Source organism: Helianthus annuus, chromosome 10, assembly GCF_002127325.2.
Source record: "Helianthus annuus cultivar XRQ/B chromosome 10, HanXRQr2.0-SUNRISE, whole genome shotgun sequence".
In the NCBI taxonomy this organism is placed as follows: domain Eukaryota; kingdom Viridiplantae; phylum Streptophyta; class Magnoliopsida; order Asterales; family Asteraceae; genus Helianthus; species Helianthus annuus.
Window position 1 is genome coordinate 152,113,355 of NC_035442.2, and position 19,258 is coordinate 152,132,612.

Below are 19,258 nucleotides of genomic sequence, written 5' to 3' on the forward strand. Positions count from 1 at the left end.
AGAGAAGAGAGAGAGCTGAAGTCGATGACGAAGATGAACTGCAAATTAGATTGTATATGTATGTGTGTATATTAATATATATATATATATATATATTAATTTTTAAATTAAGAAAATGATAAATGAAAAGCAAAAAGACTAAAATGCCCCTGAACTAAAAGACAAAATAGGAGGTTGCAACAGTCAAAAAATAGGGTTTTTAAATTTTGGACTAAAATGGCAACAAAATGCAAACCACAGGGACCCAGATGTAAAAAGTTTGAGATTTGGACTAAAATGGCAAAAGTGCCCAAACCACAGGGACCAAAATGGCAGTTTACTCAATCTTTTTTCACCTTATCTCTCTATATATATATATCTATTTATATACATACATAGAGAAAAATAGAAAAGAGAGGTGTGTGAATATTCTATATATTTATGTACATAAAGAGAGAAATAGGACTCTCACTATTCTCATACTCCTAAGGGGTTGTTTGGCAACTTCTATATGGTTAAGAGCTGAATCAGTAAGAGGTCTGAACCATTAAGTGTTGAACCAGTAAGAGGTCCGAACCACTAAGAGCCAGTATAATGCTTAACCGTTCAGAGACAAATGTCTGACCAATTCGGATTAGAGGTATTAGTCATTCAGACTCAGTATAAAACTTAACCATTCAGAGGCAAATGTCTGAACCATTCAGACATCTACTCGTGAAACAAACAATCTGAACCATTAATGTTCAGACATCTACTCGTGAAACAAACAATCTGAACCATTAAGTGCTGAACAAGTAAGATGTCTGAACCATTAAAAGCCTCATTAAAAGCTAAACAAACAGCCCCTAAATTTTATTCACACATTATTTTTCACTCTATCTCTCTTTATATATATTTATATATGTATAGAATGCCTTGCTATTAAGAAAAACATCTTAAAATTATCAATGTGACTTATGACTTCAATTTTAAGAGTGAGTGTGTGACTTTGAGGCTTCAGCCCAATAAGTTGGAACTATGGGCCCAAACACACCAAATGAAAGTATATAAACAATCTGCAATTTGGTTGGGGATGTTGTTTTCTTTCTTGATCAACAAGTCGGAAATTCTTCTCTTCACCATTCTGATTCTGTAGCCAGCCACCATTCATCTTCATCTATCTACAATGACGAGTGAGGGCGAAGATGCCGTTCGTCGCCGAGGTGCCATGTTACGAACAATTTCGTAATCACGGTAGATGATCGAAAGATAGAGAAGAAGAACACAAGAGAAGAGGAAAACTCAATTCATTCGATGATCAATTCTGTTCACAACTCGAGTCTATATACAACTGAACTATTCACTATTACCCTATACTAATAGACAATTACATTTAACCCCCCTCTATTTATTGACACGTAACAATACTTTCCCCTTCAAAAGATTCTTGACCTCAAGAATCATAAAAAAAAAAGGTCAACCAAATTCAGATCATTATGCTTCTTGACCTTAAGCCTCCATAGTAAAATAGGTAATGGTAACATTGCAGAAGTTGCGATAGGAGTATCCTTCAATTCACTATTCTCAAAATGTGAAAAAATTTGTCTACTGAAAGACATCTGTAGATGTGGACTGTTAACAGTAATAGTCCCTGAACACCAAACATATATAACAACAGTAGGTGCAAAAATCTTTTCAATTCACAACCCCTTCCCAAAAATCGAAAGCGGCCACAATGAGCTGTTGCAACATGTCTTGTGCCAAGAAGAGAAGCATAAACCACTTTAAAAAAATGTAATAAAGATCCAGCCATATCTAGAGTTGAAGTAAAAGTGTTTCGTAATATTTTAGTCTTTACAAAAGGCTTATTTTTTCCCAATTTAACAATAGCTAAAATTGACATCCTAAAAGTAACACTGACCATGATGTCATTGCCCTTGAAGGTTATCTCAACTGCATCTTTTACCCGAGACAGAATACAAATGAAGGACTGCTGGCTTTGAGTTATGGAATTAGAAACAAATGACCATGCAACCACATTGCTATCATTACTTTCATGTTCATCTTGTTCCTCTTTAGCACCATTCAGTAAAGTACCAACATACTCCTGCAACCTTTTAAACACACTTGTTCCACTATTATTAGGCTGATTACAACTAGCCTTTGAACTATGAACAGGAACATAACCAGCGACACCCAACTTTTGACAGGAAGATCTCGAACTAGAAACACCAGTTTGATTAAAAGAAACATTTTTGACCCGTATGTTCTTTTTACCCACAACCTGAAAACCCTCATCATTCGTACCCCAATTTTCAATCCGTCTCCACCTGATATCTATCCAACCTAATCGTTTCTTCCATCCATCTTTACAAACCCAACCAGTATCTGTCCAAAACCAAAATCTGAGACTTAGTTGTATTTCTTCATCCATGTATGTTACATCAGACGCAAATAAGGAATCGGGCTTCAACTGCATCATCTCTAGGTGAATCACTTCAATCTTGGCACTCATATATGTATGATCTAAAAAAACCATAGAAGCAAATTCATCTCTCATTTTTGTGTTATTAATATGCTGAAATTCGCAGCCCCCGTTCCTACTTTTATCATCAAACATGACCAAAGAAACTGACCAATTGTTGATTCTTGACTGGTTTTCTCGTTCCTTTTCATGATCTCTATTCATTTCCTTACCATCATCACGAAGATTAATATGAATCTGATCTTTTTTACTATCTTCTTCATTTTCCTTTGCATCATCACCATCAATTAGTTCTTGAATCTCTTTCCCAAACCTTTCTGGCATTTCATCAAACACCTTAGTTGCAGTTTTATTATCATTCCCATTTTCACTTGAAACATCATTACTAATAACCCTACCATTTCCCGTTGAATCATTGACATCAAACACCTTGAAAGCATCGTAGAAAGAAGAATTTGGATCATAAGGAGAAAATGAATCTTTCAATTCATTTGCATCCAATTTCAAAGCTAAAGAAATGTAGTCTTTCACATTGTTAAAACTATATTGATGCCATGTTATGAAAACATCTTTAATTTCTGGTTCAAGACCATCCATAAAGAGGTATATAGCATAACATTCACTAATTTCTTCAGAATATTTAACCTGATTTAACAAGGATTCGAATTCCTCACAATAGTTCTTAACCGTACCTTCTTGCCTTAGTGCCATAATCTCTTCCACTGCTAATTCCATAGTCAATTTGTTGCTGCTACTCTGAATCATGAAATCTGATCAATGTCCGTTGTCTTGTTCAACTGATTGAATCACCAAATTCTAATTCAACTGAATGAACCCCGTTCTTGAATAGTTGATGTGTTGATTTTTTTGTTACTGCTGTCTCTCAAATAAATTGCTGAATTATCTTTTGTTCTTGAATCTTCAGTGAATTGTTGTTGATACCAATCACCAGTATATCTTGACTGTTGCTTCAAAGTGTTGCTGCAAGCAAGCCTTTTGTTGCCCTAACTTTGATTGTTGCCGTAGAAATTCGAACCCAATTCAAATCCTAACCCAAGGTCGAGAGGAAAGAAAGCTCTGATACCATTGTTACGTGTAAAAATGGTGATCAAGCGAGTGAGCGAGAGATAAACGAGAAAGAATCGAAAGAGGAAGAAAGTCTCAAAATCATTCGCTAATCTCATTCCCGTAACCAATTCGCTTATGAACAACTAATACAATTGACTAGCTACACCTTCAACCCTCATACTATGCCATTATTACATTCGACCCCCCTCTACTATTTGATACCTAACATGCCATTACCGAGTACCGCAAAAAGATGCTTCAACATAAAGAGCTTGATTCCAGAGTTCGAGCAGGTCAGATTCTGTAACATCATCAACACCTAATTCTTTGACTCAGGTTCATTTTTAGCTTTACATGTTTCCTGCTTTATTTTATTTAATCTGCGTCTATCTGGCTGGATAAGTTTTTGAAATTCAGGTGTTATTTTGTGTTATGATCGTCTGCTTTTGATTCTCAAATGCAATTGGCCGATTTGTTAGTATTTTGGTGAGTTTTTTAACTGTAAGCAAGCATCTAATTATGTGATCTAGGAGGTTTCTAGGGGTGAAATGCTTTTGCTAGTATTTTGATGATGGTCTTGAATTGATGCTGAATATTTTGATGATATTATCATCTGAACTACGGATCACTTGCTTTGTAGAAAGGTAGATGTCGGGGGTGATCAAGCGGTAGTATTGTTGAACCATTGTGTGAACTATGGGAAATGCTAGGATATTCATGGTAGTTTGGTGCTAAGGCCACAGGGTGTGGCTTAACGCCACCTCACCAATTATAGCGCCCCGGGGCGCCAACCACCATACCACCGCCGCTAAGAGGGGGGCGCTAAAGGCTCTCCGCTAAGGTGCTAACGGGCGTTTTTTGGCTTGATCGAGGCATTTGGTCAAGATAAGGGGGCACTATGGCATTGAGTGGGCTTTAAACCATTGCATGCAAGTTAAAGGAAGGGGCTTTAAAGCCCCCTATGTGACGTGGCGTTGAGGTGGCGCTTATGTGGCGTGATAAAGCCCCTAGGGGCTTTATACCACACCCTCCAGCCTAAATGTGGATGTATCAGCTTGTGTACATCAGTGCCTTAACTCGTAAACTACGTTTGCTTGCTGAGTTCTTTTTGCAGACTTGTTGATCGGCTGCAGCTGAAGTAACTTTTGTCCATAATTGTCCAAATGTTGTTATTTGTTAACAAGCATTCACTACATAATTTCTTAAGTTGCTCTTTTTGTGAAACGAGAGTTAGTATATATGACATTTAACTATCACTGTAGCATCATAAATAAAAAAATTTATCAGCATGGTGAATCATAAGTGAAAGTTAACAGCGTCTTCTCTTATGGAAACATTATGCTGTTGGAGGCTAGAAATTTCAAGTGGCGCAGGGTCTTAATTTGGATATTAGCTTGTTTGTATATGTGCCCGGTTGCTTTTGCTGCTTAATTAGCCTTTCTGTTTACTTTAAATTGTTAGCATTATCTTTGGTAGCTCTTTCAGTATCACTTGGATTTGGACAATGATCTGTATGCCTTAAGCATTATAATAATCCCTTCAGAAATGTAGCTTATTTTTGTTCTCTGTAAGTATACTGCAATGCTAGATTAACAATAGCATAACTTTATGTTTGCAGTGAGAGAAAGTCTGCGGAGTACAAAGAAAGAATACGGCAAAACAGAAGATGACTTAAAGTCTCTTCAAAGCGTCGGGCAGATTATAGGCGAAGTTCTCAGGCCTTTGGACAGCGAAAGACGTACATAACATTTCCACTATTCTCTTTCATTTTCCTAACAGCATCATACTAATTTCCTACTTACATCGAACACTAAAATGCATTTTCAAACTTTTCTTAACCAATTAATACATCTTACTTTCAACGCTACAGTGATAGTTAAGGCAAGTAGCGGTCCAAGGTACGTCGTCGGGTGCCGCAGTAAAGTGGACAAGGAAAAACTAACAGCCGGGACTAGAGTGGTTCTTGATATGACAACTCTCACTATCATGCGAGCACTCCCTCGTGAAGTTCGTATACGTGCTAAATGATTCTTTTACCTATTTTTCTTTTTGTCGGTAATTGTTTGACCACTAAATTTAATATCATCGCAGGTTGACCCAGTTGTTTATAACATGCTCCATGAAGATCCTGGTAATGTTAGCTATTCAGCAGTCGGAGGGCTATCAGATCAGATTCGAGAACTTCGGGAATCCATAGAATTGCCTCTGATGAATCCGGAGCTCTTTTTAAGGGTCGGAATTAAACCTCCCAAGGTAAATATTCACCGATTTTCAATATTCGAATTGTAAAAGTTACCGAAATAAATTGCTTCTGTATTTTGTTTCTTAGGGTGTTCTTCTCTATGGACCTCCTGGTACCGGCAAGACTTTACTAGCTAGAGCGATCGCTAGTAATATTGATGCTAATTTCTTAAAGGTACCATGCATTACTATTTTAAGTTTGTTTACAACTTTACATGCTTTTTAGATAAGTTAGGGGTATTTCCGTCTTGTTAGTTAACTTAAAGGGCAATTCGGTCTTTTTCATGAGTATTCACTCTATTCACATAAAGTGAAAACCAAATTGCCCTATAAGTTAGGAAAAAAGGACGGAAATACCTTTTGACCTAACGGAGAAAAATGGATGGTTAACGAGCTGGATGAAAATGGCAAGAATTTCAAACCTTTGGGATCCAAATGCGGAAAAACAAACCTTTGGACGAAAGTCGCAAAACTATCTTAACCTCAGGGACGAAAATGGCATTTTACCCTGTTCTTTATTATAACATTTGGTAAATCGTTTGTAGGTCGTATCAAGTGCCATTATTGATAAGTACATAGGGGAGAGTGCAAGATTGATCAGAGAAATGTTCAGTTATGCACGTGATCACCAAGTATTGCTTCTAGCCTCTGTCGTTATCATCTTAACGAATGGAAAAAATATCTATTTTCTTCGAGTCCATGTTTTAGCACGTGTTCTTACTTCTTATGCTTGTTTGTCGATTTTCCAGCCCTGCATCATATTCATGGATGAAATTGATGCAATCGGTGGACGTCGTTTTAGTGAGGGAACTAGTGCTGACCGTGAGATTCAACGAACACTAATGGAGTTGCTGAATCAGCTAGATGGGTTTGATCAGCTCGGGAAGGTATATGTTTTTACTGTTCGAAAGTTGATTTAACGCGCATTACGTAGAGAGATGACATCTTATTCGATTGACGTCTTTAGGTAAAAATGATTATGGCTACAAACAGACCCGATGTTCTGGATCCAGCGCTTCTTCGTCCCGGTAGACTAGACAGGAAAATAGAGATCCCGCTTCCAAACGAGCAATCAAGAACGGAAATTCTCAAAATTCATGCTGCTGGGATTGCTAAACATGGTGAAATTGATTACGAGGCCGTCGTTAAGCTTGCTGAGGTATTTTATGGCTTTAAGTCGACGTATATGGTTATCTCTAGTTGGTTTTGTTTATAAAAATTGCGATTTCAGTCCTTGTGGTTTCACTTTCGTAACCATTTCAGTCCACCTCGTAACCATTTCAGTCCCTGTACTTACATAATAAATGGATTGAAATGGTTACGAAAGTGAAACCGCAGGGACTGAAATGGTTACGAAAGTGAAACCACAGGGACTGAAATCGCAATTTTTAAACTAATGGACTAAAATAGTAATTTTTAACAAACCACAGGGACGAAAACAGTAATTAACTCTAAAAATTTTTAACAATTGGTATTCTTTTAGGGTTTTAATGGAGCCGATCTTCGTAACGTGTGCACTGAAGCTGGAATGTCTGCAATCCGTGCTGAACGTGATTACGTCATCCACGAAGATTTCATGAAGGTAACAAACATTTTCTCTGTTATTACAAATAGAGTAAATTACAAAAGTTGTTCTTTGTGTTTATACTCAATTTCAAAGACTGTCCTTTGCCTTTAAAATTGAAGGCTTTTGTACTTGTTGTTTAAAAATCTTGCACGTTACGTCCTTTGGCTCCAACCCAGTTAATTTTTACAGTTAAAGGGACATTTTCTCGCCTGACTAAAATGTTTGATTTGGGTTGTATATTTTTTATTTTACGTTGATCATTTATAGAATTAAAAAAGATGGACAAAAGACTGTCAATTGTGGATGTCAGTGTTCATTAGTATGTTGTTTGTTTGCTTACGGATAAAGGTTTAATGTTTGTGAATGTATCAGGCTGTTCGTAAACTTAACGAGGCTAAGAAGCTGGAGTCGAGCGCTCATTACAATGCTGATTTTGGGAAGGAGTAAGAACTGTCAAATGGATTATTGCAGTGTACACTTATATTGTAAAAGATTCATTATTTAATCTTCCAAATCATATTAGAAATCAGAAAAAATATGGAAATTATTCAAGTCATATCTATGAAGCCTGACAATGCAGGCAGTGTTAGGTCGGGTCAAACAGGTTCTAACCAGAATGGGTGGGTTGAAACGAGTTTTTAATCAAGTATTAAAGTGGGTTCACCTGTTATAATTTTTTTTTGTGGCGCGGCGTGGAGGCAAGTCGGCGACAACAATGACGGCTTTGGTGGCGGTGGTATGTTCTCAGAAGATTGTTTTGGTTGGTAGTGCTGACCATTTGGAATCGTTTTGACTTGGCAAATTTTCGAGTGGTTATAGGTTAATCTTAGTGATTGCCTAGCGTCGCATCTACGCAATCTTAATTTTTCAGTAATACAAGCAGCAACAATAGAACAAATGACTTTCATTCAAATATATAATTGATCTCGTTTCTCGTGATTCATGAATTTAATCTGCTCCCCCTTGTTCATAAGCTTGGGTAATGTTGAAGCACAAGACCTTACTAGGATCAGTTTGGAACGCCTTGCTGGAACAATCAGAAACAATCTGCATATGTAACAAAAATTCGTTCTCATTGAGGTAAACGGGTATTCGCTCCTAGTTTGAGCATGTCACATAATACCCGTCCTAGTTTGGTCTATCGCGCTATGTGCCCGTGGGGCAGATTGTTTGTTGGGAAATGCGATCAACCAAGAGCCATTGGCTATAGATATTCGCTAGATGTTGGTGGTTGGGCACTACCTTCCCCGACCACCACGTGCTGGCGTCACCATCTTATCATTTAATTGTGATTTACACTCTGTTCCCGAGACTCATTTAACAGGGGGAGGGGAGGGAAAAGAGATGAAAATATGAAAAATCATGTTCCCAAGTTTCATTTAACAGGGGGAGGGGAGGGAAAAGGGAAGAAAATATGACCAAATATGACCATATATTCATCCTCCCAAATTGGAGAGATTAGGAGAGAAAATTTTCCTTCCCCTCCCCTCACCTCCCCCCGATAAATGACTCGGGAACATAGTGTTAATAGTCCAAAGGTTGTGCTCTAGAAAAGAGTTTGGCGTTGGACTCGTATCCCAATTTGCGTAAGGAATGGAGATTTGGAGAGGTGTATGAGTCTAGTCGTATAGATGACTTGTTGAATTTAGTAGATGTTTTGGATTGACTAAATTCTTTGGAACAACTTGTTGAATTATATAACTAGGATTTACTCAACTTGTTGAATTTAATAGATTTTTTAGGAGGCCTCAGTGACCAAAAAACTAAGATTTTACTCTTGAACAACTATCGAATATACAACTATCTCTATTGTGCCCGGAACAGAATTACGACTCTACCAAACGGAATTACAACAATGACCGCAAACAGAATTACAATAATGACTCGACGGAATTACAACAATGACCATTAACGAATCTATTGTACGCAAATGTTAATGTTTTTTTGCTGGTTGGTTTCATTATTGTAAAGCTACTTGTGAAGTCCCCATAACCCCTTGGATCGATGAGGAACACCAAAATATTGCACTTGATTCAAGACGTAAACATAAAACTAGATAGAAAGTATAGAAGATATAGAAAACTCTTTATAATTAGTTATCACATATTTACATATTTACACTGAAAGAGTAAACATCTAACCAACCTGGTTTAGGTCACCCACACTTTCTCTAAACTCTCACTCTTTATCACAATAGAATTAACCAAGAACCAGTGTTTTCAGACCCGGATCGGACCGGCCAGTCGGACCGGTTTTTTTGGAAGGGTTGGACCGGCTTTTTATATATTTTTTTTTCAGATTTAACCTTATTAATTTTTATAATATTTATGATACCTTCCATTACGTCCGATCCGACCGGTTGGACCATTGAACCGGTAAGAAGACCGGTTCAACGTCCGGTCCGGTTATGAAAACATTGCCAAGAACTACTCTACTAACACACTAAATCCGTATTTATAAGAAAACCAACATATCCTGAATTTATCACAAGTTCCAGATAATCCTAATAACACGGAACTCTCTATGTAGCTTAGGGAAACAAGTTTAACACACACTAACTCAATAATCCGGAACATCTTGTAATCCGAAACATCAAGTAATCTGAAACTCTTGATAATTCGAACTCATGACATTCTTTTGACCTCAACTATCTCATCAGAAAGTGAACGTTTCACAAAATTGATAAAGCCACAATTACTCAACATGTTACTGCACTTACTCTACTCGTGGAGAGGGGTAATAGACTCGACTCTTGGGTTTCACAAAATTGATAAAGCCACGATTGCTCGGGAGCCAGTGACGAAGCTTGAGATTTCCAACCAGGGGGTCAAAAACGTATATACCTAAAAATTTCTATAAAACGGAGGGTCGAAAACGTATATACCCAAAATTTTCTATACGAAAACTACATACTCTCAACTACTGAGCAAACGTCAGAGCCTCCGAGATGTGCGTAACTCAGGTGACGTATTAAGTACTCATAAATAAAATAAATTATTCGAATTACCTCATAAAAATATTGTTTCGTTTGGATAAAATAGAATTCTGGGAGCTGGTCTTTCTATATAAATCGACTTTCTAAATGGCCAACCAAAGCTATTAATTTAACGGATCATAACCAGTCATCATAAGGTAAATATTCATCATGCAATATTTAAAGTATAAATAAACATTAAAAACATATTATATACTTGTGAATTCCATAAGGAAAAATATATAATAATTATATAATCCAAAGACGAAAAAATAAAACACAAAACTCAAACCATCTAGAAACTGAAAAAAAAAACAAACAAAAAAAAAAACAGAATCCACCTACACACACAAATAGAACACACATACTAAAACAGTAAAAAGGAAGATGATTAATGATGGCCGGGAAGTTTGTCTTTAATCTTGTTTAAGAAACCTTTCTTTTGGTGTTCTTGTTCATGGTGCTCCACCGTAACTGGTCTTCCAGCAGCGGTACCAACTTTGGTCTCACTTACTTTAGTGTCGGTGTCGGTGGTGCCGGGGCTGTGTGCGGCTTTGTCGCTGTGTCCCGGAAGCTTGTCTTTTATTTTCTGCATCAAACCTTTCTTCTTCCTCCTCCCTCCTTGTCCATCGTCTTCCGACTGCAACCACCACTTATTTTAACATTATTTACTCCCTCCGAAACATTTAAAACAAGCAACAGTTTAATTATTATATATTACATGTAACAAAATAAATCATTTTATTTTTCCGATCTTATGAGTTAATTATGCATAGAATCAACGAATAAGTAATGTGTAGGAGATTTTATATTACTTTAAAATCAGTAACGCTAGATTATCTACACGTAGTCGTATTACTTTATTTTAAAAGAAAAAAAAAGTAAGTTGTGTTGGTTACATGCATGTGTGGTTAAAATCGCGACTAGTCGGCGACGTCAGTAACTGAGTAATTTTTCGTTAATCAGTCCATCAATCGCTAGTCAGCTCTAGTCGGGCTTAGTCCGACCTAGTCGGCCGGTCGAAGCTACTTAAAATATTTAAGTATATAAATGTTATATTTAAGTATATAAATGTGCAGAGGCCCGGTTATTGTAAAAATTGTCTTAAAGTACGTTACCCAACGAGAAGCAATATCAAAATGCGATTTTTTTTTGAACAAGCGGATTTTGATTTTTTATAAAACGCGATAATTGGTTTTTTTAATATTTGGTTTTTTTATGTGTGATTCACTTTTTGGTAACATAAAATGCGATCTTGCCATCACGTACGTTGCATACGTGAAGGCATATTATATGATATACTTTTTCTAAATTATATGTATACATAAAACTGAATATCACATATAAAAAACCTGATCCGATTAATCCCGAGTAGTCGCTAGTCCTCACCTCACCAACCGAGCAACTAGCGAGTTCTCCAACTTTCCTTATACAAGGTCTAATTTCTTTCATGTATATGAGAATTGAACCCACTACTTTCCCCTCCAAAACCAAGGTGTTTTAACGACTATGACTTTGCATACTTAAGTCATTTAATTCATGTTAAGTTAAATATATTATAGACGTGTTTCGAGTAAAGGGCTCGAAATTTTTATCTTACCGAACCAGAGCTAGAACTCGTAGACCGTTGTAGCTCTTTCTTCTCATCCCCAGCAACATGTTGCTGGGTATGACTCCCCGGTGCCGCACTGCCAGTAACAGCACCGGTAGCCGCTTTGCCAGCTCCAGCCACCGCACCCACCGTCGCGGCCCCAGCACCCGCAACCGCACCAGCACCATGTTTCACATAATCAAGTGGAGTCGGAGCAAAGTGGGTCCCCCCATGCATCTCCTCACCCACGGTCGTTTGGGTCGCGTGATCATGCGTCTTCTTATTATGAAGCTCCGACCCAATAGTAATCTGGTCCTGAGGATCCGATCCAACGGTGGTGGCAACACCGGTGATGTGGATGGGTACACCATGCTCGTCGGTGAGTTGAACCGGGTGGCCGAACTCGTCGGTGAGTTGAATCGGACGGCCCTGCTCGTCACGTATGTCTGTCATTGTTTGGATTGAAGAAAATAGAAATGTTTTTGTACGTAAAGTTTTTAGGGAGTGAATATTATTAATGAAGAAGAATGTTGGGGCTTTATTATTATTTATGGGGGTGGGGGTGGTGTTTGTCGTGTTTGTGTAGTGTAAATAGATAAAAGAAAAGGTGGCGGTTGCTGCATGGGGTTTGGTTACACGTGTTATTGCATGTGTCGAGCAAGATGGGATTGTGTGCCACGTATGCCATGAGTCACCCGTAAAACATTGTTATTGTTTCATGTGTGTTTGATTGGATATAGTTGAACTTGAAAAGATAAAAGAATGGAATTAATTATTTATACGGATTGTTTACATCATGGTTTTCGTTTTTTATTTCTCAATTTTAAAAGTTACATTAGTTGTTTATTCAACAGTAAACATATTTAAGCTTTTAAAGTGCATTAGTTTTTGGAGCAACACATTTATGTGGCTAGCTACTTGGTTCATTTTACGGGAAAAAGTGGTGGTCGGGATAGAAGAAGAGAAAGAAAAGGGGGTGTTTGGTAACCTTTTTATTTTTATTTTTTTTTTAGTTAAGGGGTAAAATAGTTATTTAAAAATTAACAGAAATTACTAACGAGCATCCATTCAAAGAACCAAAAACGTGAAGGTTAAAGTAATAATATGGATAATATGCGTAATTGTGATACTTTGGAACGAAATCTTATATATAATTTTTAATATTTAGATAGAAAATGTAAAACTTCTATATAAGATAGAAACCATTTCGGTTTTTTACTCTCAAAAAGTAAGAAACCACTTTGTTCAAAACTTGCTCTTACAATGTCTTGAGGTGTTAATACTCAGCGTGTAATCGTTAGTTTTGAGTATGGTGCCGGGAAATACTTTTAGGTAGAATTACCAACACTAGCTACACACACCAAACAACTCCTTTTTATAGTAACTTATTACGTCTCTCTACTCTTGTTTTGTGAACCCATAGAAGTTACTTGATGTATGTATTAGTTATGCGTATTGTGTTACTGAAACCATCCGTAATGGGTGGTTCATGGGCAACGTGAATCAACGGACTTCGACAAAGGAGAGCAAGTTATTTGAAGATAAAATTTATGAACACTAAGTTATTAACTATTAAGCACTAGCATAACCCATATCTTAGCAATGTTGAATGTGAAGGAAAAGGTGGCCGATTGAAGAGACATGGAGGAAAGATGTCCGTATATGAAGAGAAAAAACGACCTACTAGGACACCCCGACTACACATATGATCTTAGCGTGCTTTCCATCAACAACACATGCTTATGCTAATTACAAAACTCATCAGATAAATGAGTCTAAGCTTCATATATCTTTTGACTAGATTCTTGAGTCTAAACGACGTTATTATTTATATAAATATAATAATTTATTTTAATATAATAAAAAAATACACCTAATGCCTGACAAAAATAACTAAATAATATATAATATGTTATATATACATAAAACTGTAGTTACAAAATAACTATATATGTATTTAAATATAATAATTAAATACTCAATAAATAATAAACAAATCAAATCTGACCGGAGCTCGAAAAAAATACTCAAGTTCAAACTCGGTTTAGTTGGCCGGCCCTGAGAATTAGTGTACCATGTTCGAGCTTGAAAAAATATGCCCTTAGGCCTTAACGAAATTGGGTATTAGGTTCACTAAAAGTCTAAACCTAATGCCAAATGGGACCTATGTTGGTGTTTGTATAGGTATTAATCTAAACCATAAAAATAGTTTTGTAAGACCATGAGGTATAGGGCTTGGGTTGGGGCGTGGGTTGGCTGAAAACGCCCAAGCCACCACCCCGGGGGCTTGGGTTGGGGCGTGGGTTTGGGCGTGGCCCCATTGGCGTGGGTTTGAAGCCGGGCGTGGGGCGGGCTAGTAAGTGACATGGCAGGCTCTCAATGGCCAAACCAAACTCATGCCCCCAACCCAAACCCCCAACCCAAGCCCCACCATACCCCATGGGCGTGGGTTTGAGTGGTGGGGGGCTCCCATTCCACGTGTCAACAAATACCCCAACCCAAGCCCCACCATACCCCATGGCCTAAGAGGACCTATGTTGGTGTTTGTTTGTATAGGTATACCCTATTAAAGAAATATTTTACATATACATATCGGGTTTTTTCATTAAAAAAAAAAAACGTGTCCATCGAAATATCAGGCCCTAACCGGTGGTCCTCCCCGCCCACCCCGCGGTCGGGCACACCTAAGCTGCTAGTTGTTTGAATTAATATTAAAAAAACGAAATAATAATAAAAATTAAGCATTAAATAGCATTAATTCTTGTCTGAAACAGAGACAAACCAGATTTTCAACTACATAATTATATATGATATAACATAATACGATCTACCGAACACAGACCTTGAAACTAATCTATTCAATTCCTTTGATCTCTCAGCCACATATATATTATGCCATATTGATCAACATTATCATTAACTGTTTGTTATTCAAAACCTGTTTGTTTGGCTCTGCTAGATTACCTCGGGCTTGTGCTTGTTTATACCCCTACACATGCGACCTATTATTGATAACTATTACTGTTTATATTATAAGAAGTCGTATCATTGTATCAATTAATAACATACAAATAAAATCCAGATTTAAGTACATAAATCTATGAGTAATAAATATATGCAAATGAAAAAATCATGAAACTTTGGCAACTACTGATATTATTGTCAGCAAAGCAAATGTGAAAGCCAACAAAAATCAAAAAGAAACAAAAATAAATTTAAATTTACAAAACACAAACTTGAAACTAATTCATCCAATTACTTTGATTTTCTCCCCACTTATATATTATACCATATTCATCAAGATTATCAATGATTATGTGTTATTCAAACCCTGCTTTACAGTATCTTGAGGAGAGCTAATCCTAGTCATACCCGAGATCTTTAAAGACGAAATGATACCGCCGTAGATCAAGATTTCCAGAGAGACCAACCGTCCGATCCACCTACAACTGTCATTATTTACCAAAAAACCATTGTTAGAATGAAAAAAAATAGCATAACATATAAACATATACAACTTAGATCTTTATATGTTACCTTTTAGAGCAACGTAAGGTCACTCCTTGCTCGATCTTGCCCAGAAAAACCCTTTTTTGCGGGCGAAATTGTTGTCTGACATGGACCGACTGCCTTTCGAACCAAAAGAGAAGTGTCGCTTTAAGAAAGGCTTTCCAACAGATGACTTCATACTCGAACTTGAGCCCATCTTAGGGCTAATCTTATGATGATAATGATGATGATCGAACATAATATCATCCCCGTTCATATCACCATCAACCACCCGACTTCTTGATTTCTTGTTGATCCTAGCCTTCAATTCCAAATCAGCTTTCAAAGCTTTTTCCGACAACTTAATAACCTTTTTCTCCCCAAACGTACACACAGGACATGCTGGATCATACTTGTTGATTTCAGACGTCATATTTTCCAAACACTCTGCATGGTAAACATGCCCGCATATTAAAATGGCAACGACAGCAAGCTCGTTACTCGCTATAATCTTCTGGGCCCCCCAAGACGATCTTTCGGTTAGAAGTTTCGAGCACACGCCACATGTCCGCAAATCAACAGACGGTGATGAAGAAACCCTGCCGCTAGTTCTGCTGCTATCGAAAGACCATCGTTCTCTGTGACCGTGAGAGGCTGTCATAAGCTCGTTAAAGGCGGGTACAGACCAACTATCGGAAGATCCACCATGTGACCCACGGTTCGACTCGTTGCTCCACCCTGGGAGCATAAATGGAGAACCACCCTCTTCGGAGATTGATAAGTTTGGTGACTTCATTGCGGGAATTCTGCTATCTGACACCTGGCGCAATAAATGGTGCCCCGGGGACCGACCGTGCCATCGTGACGGGGGTAGGAAATGAGGTTGGGATGACGACAATGGGGACGGTGAAAAAGAAGAAACCGAGTGTGTCGATGACATCATCGTTGGAGATTGTTCTGAAGCAAGTTGAGTTTCGTTTGGATCCTTCACCTACGTGATGCATGAAAAGAAGAGACGATATAAACAAAACGAGAGATAAAAATTTTTATGGCTTTGTTGTAATATATAATTGCTCCGTTTTACATACCTCTGAAGTAATTTGAGAGACAGATTGGTCTGCAAGGACAAGTGTAAAGAACATGAGATATTGCACGTAATGTCTTTTATATAGGCTTGTAAACGAACCGAATGTTCATAAACTGTTCGTGAACTTGTTCGGTAGGAAGTCCGTTTATGTTCATCTATTTAATAAACGAACGAACATGAACACACGTTTTGTTCGTTCATTTATGTTCGTGAACGCCTGTTTATGTTCGTTCATTTACATTCGTTTATTTACATTTGTTTGTGTCCGGTCGTTTACGTTCGTTCGTTTATGTCCGTTTCAATTTAAATACATAAGCAGTTATATTTATATATATATTAAACATAAAAGAAACTTTCTATCTACTTATTTAAATATAACTAATTAGTAAACGAACACCAACAAAAAAATGTGTTCGATTATACGTTTGTGTTCGGTTAAAGTTAAATAAACGAACACAAACATGCCATTGTTCATGTTCGTTCGGTTCATTTACAGACCTACTTTTATAGAAGCAATAAGACATGGTTCGAAATAATAACATAATAATAATTGATATGATGGAAAATTTCGATTGAAAAGTGTGAACAATTTGAATCCATGATATATACTTTTATTTGTAGCAAATTTACCTGACGGAGGAACCGTAAATCCTTCAGAAGGAGAAGACTTTTGCCACGTCAAATTTCGGAAACTTTCCAACGGACTACCCTCTTCTGATGCATAAGCGGTTCCAACAGTTGTCTGAGATTTATTATCCAGCCTGTCGTTTGTTACAATACCGTCGGAAAACCAATTTATAGAGGCTTCTTCTCCTGCTACACGCCGCCTATTTTCCCACCTAACACTCCATGATGGAGAATATCTGATGTTTCTCGGTATAACATCACTATTGGATCCGTTTGTTATAGTTCTATCTCTAGCAGCAACACAGCATGCAGACCCCATCTTTGCTCACATGCAAAATGTGTAAGAACTACTTGGAGCAGACACTATAAGAATATAAGATACCAACTGTTTTGCTCCAAGCCACTTTGGAACCCGTAATCTGAATATTCACGTAAAACGATGATTGTCAAGAATAAAACAGTAATAACCAAATATCTAAAAGTGAATAAATGTTTTACGATATCTAAGGCCGTTCAGGAGACTTGCTTTTATGTGAAATGAGAAGATACTAAATAAAACAGTAATTCAAACATTAAATGCTCTTTGCTTGAACAAAGAAAACATTCAAAATTTATGAAAGTTATATTCAGATTCTGTACAAATATTTAAGTCCTGATAGCATTTCAATCAAACACATGTCACCCTGTACCCAAATTTAAGATCTGCATATACTCATAGTACTACTACTAATGAACAGACAGTTATCCCTTTGGGAACAACCAATTAAGTCAGTGATGACTCATCAGACGAAGATAAATGAACGAACAGTGAACACAACCGAATAACTAATTCGTTTCTTAACTAGATCCAATCCAATCATAATTCTGAATCAAGTATGGTTTAGATTTTATAAATCCAACAGTACATCTTCAAACCCCCAAAACAATTAGGGCAAATATATATATAAAAAAATTTCCAATTCAATAACAATGAATCCAAAAAATTCACTTTCACTACAACAATTCTCACCTAAAAAACTTCCATTTAATCTAACTTTCTTCACATCATTCCTAAAATCATTAAAACGACAGATAATGATAATCTATCAAAATTAATGAACAAAAACATACCAAAAAAAGCCCTAAAAATTGAAGAATAATACCTCGAGTACATAACACCTGTAAATTTACACAACAAATGAGCTTAAACTGGTTCTATCAGTCACAGTAACCCTAAAAACACGCGATTCAAACACTTAACAGCAAGTGGAGATCCGAAATAACTGCCGATTCAAACTAAAACTAGAGTCAATTTCTGAAATTAACATAAATTGACATATAAAACCTAATTAAATTCAACATATACAGCATTAAATCAACCAAAACGCATAAAAAGTGCGATATATCGTACACAAAATACATAATAGATAACCATATGTATGTAAACATATGCACATATCACCATTTTCATACCTATTTCTCCGTTAGCGACACCAGAGAGAAAGAAAGTGCGAGTTCTAGGTGAGAAAAGGTTGTAGTGTGTGTGTGTGTGTGAGAGAGAGAGAGAGAGAATCTGATTCTTCGTCTTTGGGGGAATATGGAGGAGCGAAGACAGTCAAAATTGGATTTCTGTAAAGTCGTTAACGATTGCCGTTTGATAAGAGGTTATTTTCAATAAATTGTTTTTTCATCCTTCTATTATGCTTTCTATGTTTGTTTGGTCCCTTGGTTTTTGCAAGGATTTTGGTAGATCGGAAAAAGAATCGAACGTTCATTAATTATTTGTGAACTTGTTTGGCAAGAAGTTCATTTGTTTACTAAACGAATGAATATTAACATCTTTTTGTTTATTTGATTAAACGAACGGACACGAAAACATGTTTTGTTTATTCATTTATGTTTATAAACGTTCGTTTATATTAAATAGATAAGTAGTTATATTTATTTAAGGGGCGCATTTTAAGTACTTATATAGATAGAACTAATTTTTTACTATTAATAAACAGGTTGTCCAATTGAATTACCGTAATTGATCAATGATTGATATAAAATTCTAATTTTACTTATGGTAAGTATGTTTATTTGTGTTTGTCTATGGTATGTTTAGTTATGTTCATTTGTGTTTGTTTAAATTTGTTTGTTTATGTTCGTTGGTGCCCATAACGTTCTTACGTTCATGTAGTGTTTGTATA

The 19,258-nt window shown here is 36.7% G+C and overlaps 3 protein-coding genes across 5 annotated transcripts; 1 reads left to right on the plus strand and 2 right to left on the minus strand.

Annotated features, from left to right (window-relative positions):
- Positions 1 to 1,058: 1,058 nt before the first annotated feature.
- On the plus strand, positions 1,059 to 7,875 carry LOC110886050 (26S proteasome regulatory subunit S10B homolog B). Its single transcript, XM_022133811.1, has 11 exons — positions 1,059 to 1,188; positions 3,746 to 3,804; positions 5,130 to 5,249; positions 5,382 to 5,518; positions 5,603 to 5,764; positions 5,841 to 5,927; positions 6,298 to 6,384; positions 6,502 to 6,639; positions 6,720 to 6,911; positions 7,236 to 7,334; positions 7,692 to 7,875. Exons 1-11 carry the CDS (start codon positions 1,145 to 1,147, stop codon positions 7,764 to 7,766), a joined length of 1,200 nt encoding a protein of 399 aa, XP_021989503.1. The 5' UTR covers positions 1,059 to 1,144; the 3' UTR covers positions 7,767 to 7,875.
- A 2,734-nt stretch (positions 7,876 to 10,609) lies between these two features.
- On the minus strand, positions 10,610 to 12,419 carry LOC110886051 (probable dehydrin LEA). The gene is made up of 2 exons (XM_022133812.2): positions 11,894 to 12,419; positions 10,610 to 10,933 (listed from the first exon to the last, which is right to left on the minus strand). The coding sequence occupies exons 1-2, from the start codon at positions 12,335 to 12,337 to the stop codon at positions 10,685 to 10,687; spliced, it is 693 nt and encodes a 230-aa protein (XP_021989504.1). The 5' UTR covers positions 12,338 to 12,419; the 3' UTR covers positions 10,610 to 10,684.
- A 2,593-nt stretch (positions 12,420 to 15,012) lies between these two features.
- On the minus strand, positions 15,013 to 18,696 carry LOC110886052. 3 transcript variants are annotated; one of them, XM_035978701.1, is made up of 7 exons: positions 18,540 to 18,680; positions 18,230 to 18,349; positions 18,097 to 18,137; positions 17,091 to 17,506; positions 16,462 to 16,490; positions 15,422 to 16,364; positions 15,013 to 15,333 (listed from the first exon to the last, which is right to left on the minus strand). In XM_035978701.1, the coding sequence occupies exons 4-6, from the start codon at positions 17,404 to 17,406 to the stop codon at positions 15,441 to 15,443; spliced, it is 1,269 nt and encodes a 422-aa protein (XP_035834594.1). In that variant the 5' UTR covers positions 17,407 to 17,506; positions 18,097 to 18,137; positions 18,230 to 18,349; positions 18,540 to 18,680; the 3' UTR covers positions 15,013 to 15,333; positions 15,422 to 15,440. The 3 variants fall into 3 exon arrangements, with proteins under 3 accessions (XP_035834594.1, XP_035834595.1, XP_021989505.1); XM_035978702.1 differs by lacking the exons at positions 18,097 to 18,137; positions 18,230 to 18,349 and having other exon boundaries at positions 15,013 to 15,335; positions 15,425 to 16,364; positions 18,540 to 18,696; XM_022133813.2 differs by lacking the exons at positions 18,097 to 18,137; positions 18,230 to 18,349 and having other exon boundaries at positions 18,540 to 18,695.
- Positions 18,697 to 19,258: the final 562 nt, after the last annotated feature.

What these genes read in the sequence shown, in the direction of transcription:
- LOC110886050 (XM_022133811.1), top strand. Translation starts at nt 1,145, where the DNA reads ATGACGAGTGAGGGCGAAGATGCCGTTCGTCGCCGAGGTGCCAT. An exon ending in TGATTCCAGAGTTCGAGCAG is followed by an intron (nt 3,805 to 5,129) that starts GTCAGATTCTGT and finishes TTATGTTTGCAG; the next exon opens with TGAGAGAAAGTCTGCGGAGT. An exon ending in CCGTCGTTAAGCTTGCTGAG is followed by an intron (nt 6,912 to 7,235) that starts GTATTTTATGGC and finishes GTATTCTTTTAG; the next exon opens with GGTTTTAATGGAGCCGATCT.
- LOC110886051 (XM_022133812.2), bottom strand. Translation starts at nt 12,337, where the DNA reads ATGACAGACATACGTGACGAGCAGGGCCGTCCGATTCAACTCACCGAC. An exon ending in CGAGTTCTAGCTCTGGTTCG is followed by an intron (nt 10,934 to 11,893) that starts GTAAGATAAAAA and finishes TGGTGGTTGCAG; the next exon opens with TCGGAAGACGATGGACAAGG.
- LOC110886052 (XM_035978702.1), bottom strand. Translation starts at nt 17,406, where the DNA reads ATGGGGTCTGCATGCTGTGTTGCTGCTAGAGATAGAACTATAACAAAC. An exon ending in ATTTACGGTTCCTCCGTCAG is followed by an intron (nt 16,491 to 17,090) that starts GTAAATTTGCTA and finishes TTGTCCTTGCAG; the next exon opens with ACCAATCTGTCTCTCAAATT. An exon ending in TCTCTCAAATTACTTCAGAG is followed by an intron (nt 16,365 to 16,461) that starts GTATGTAAAACG and finishes TGCATCACGTAG; the next exon opens with GTGAAGGATCCAAACGAAAC.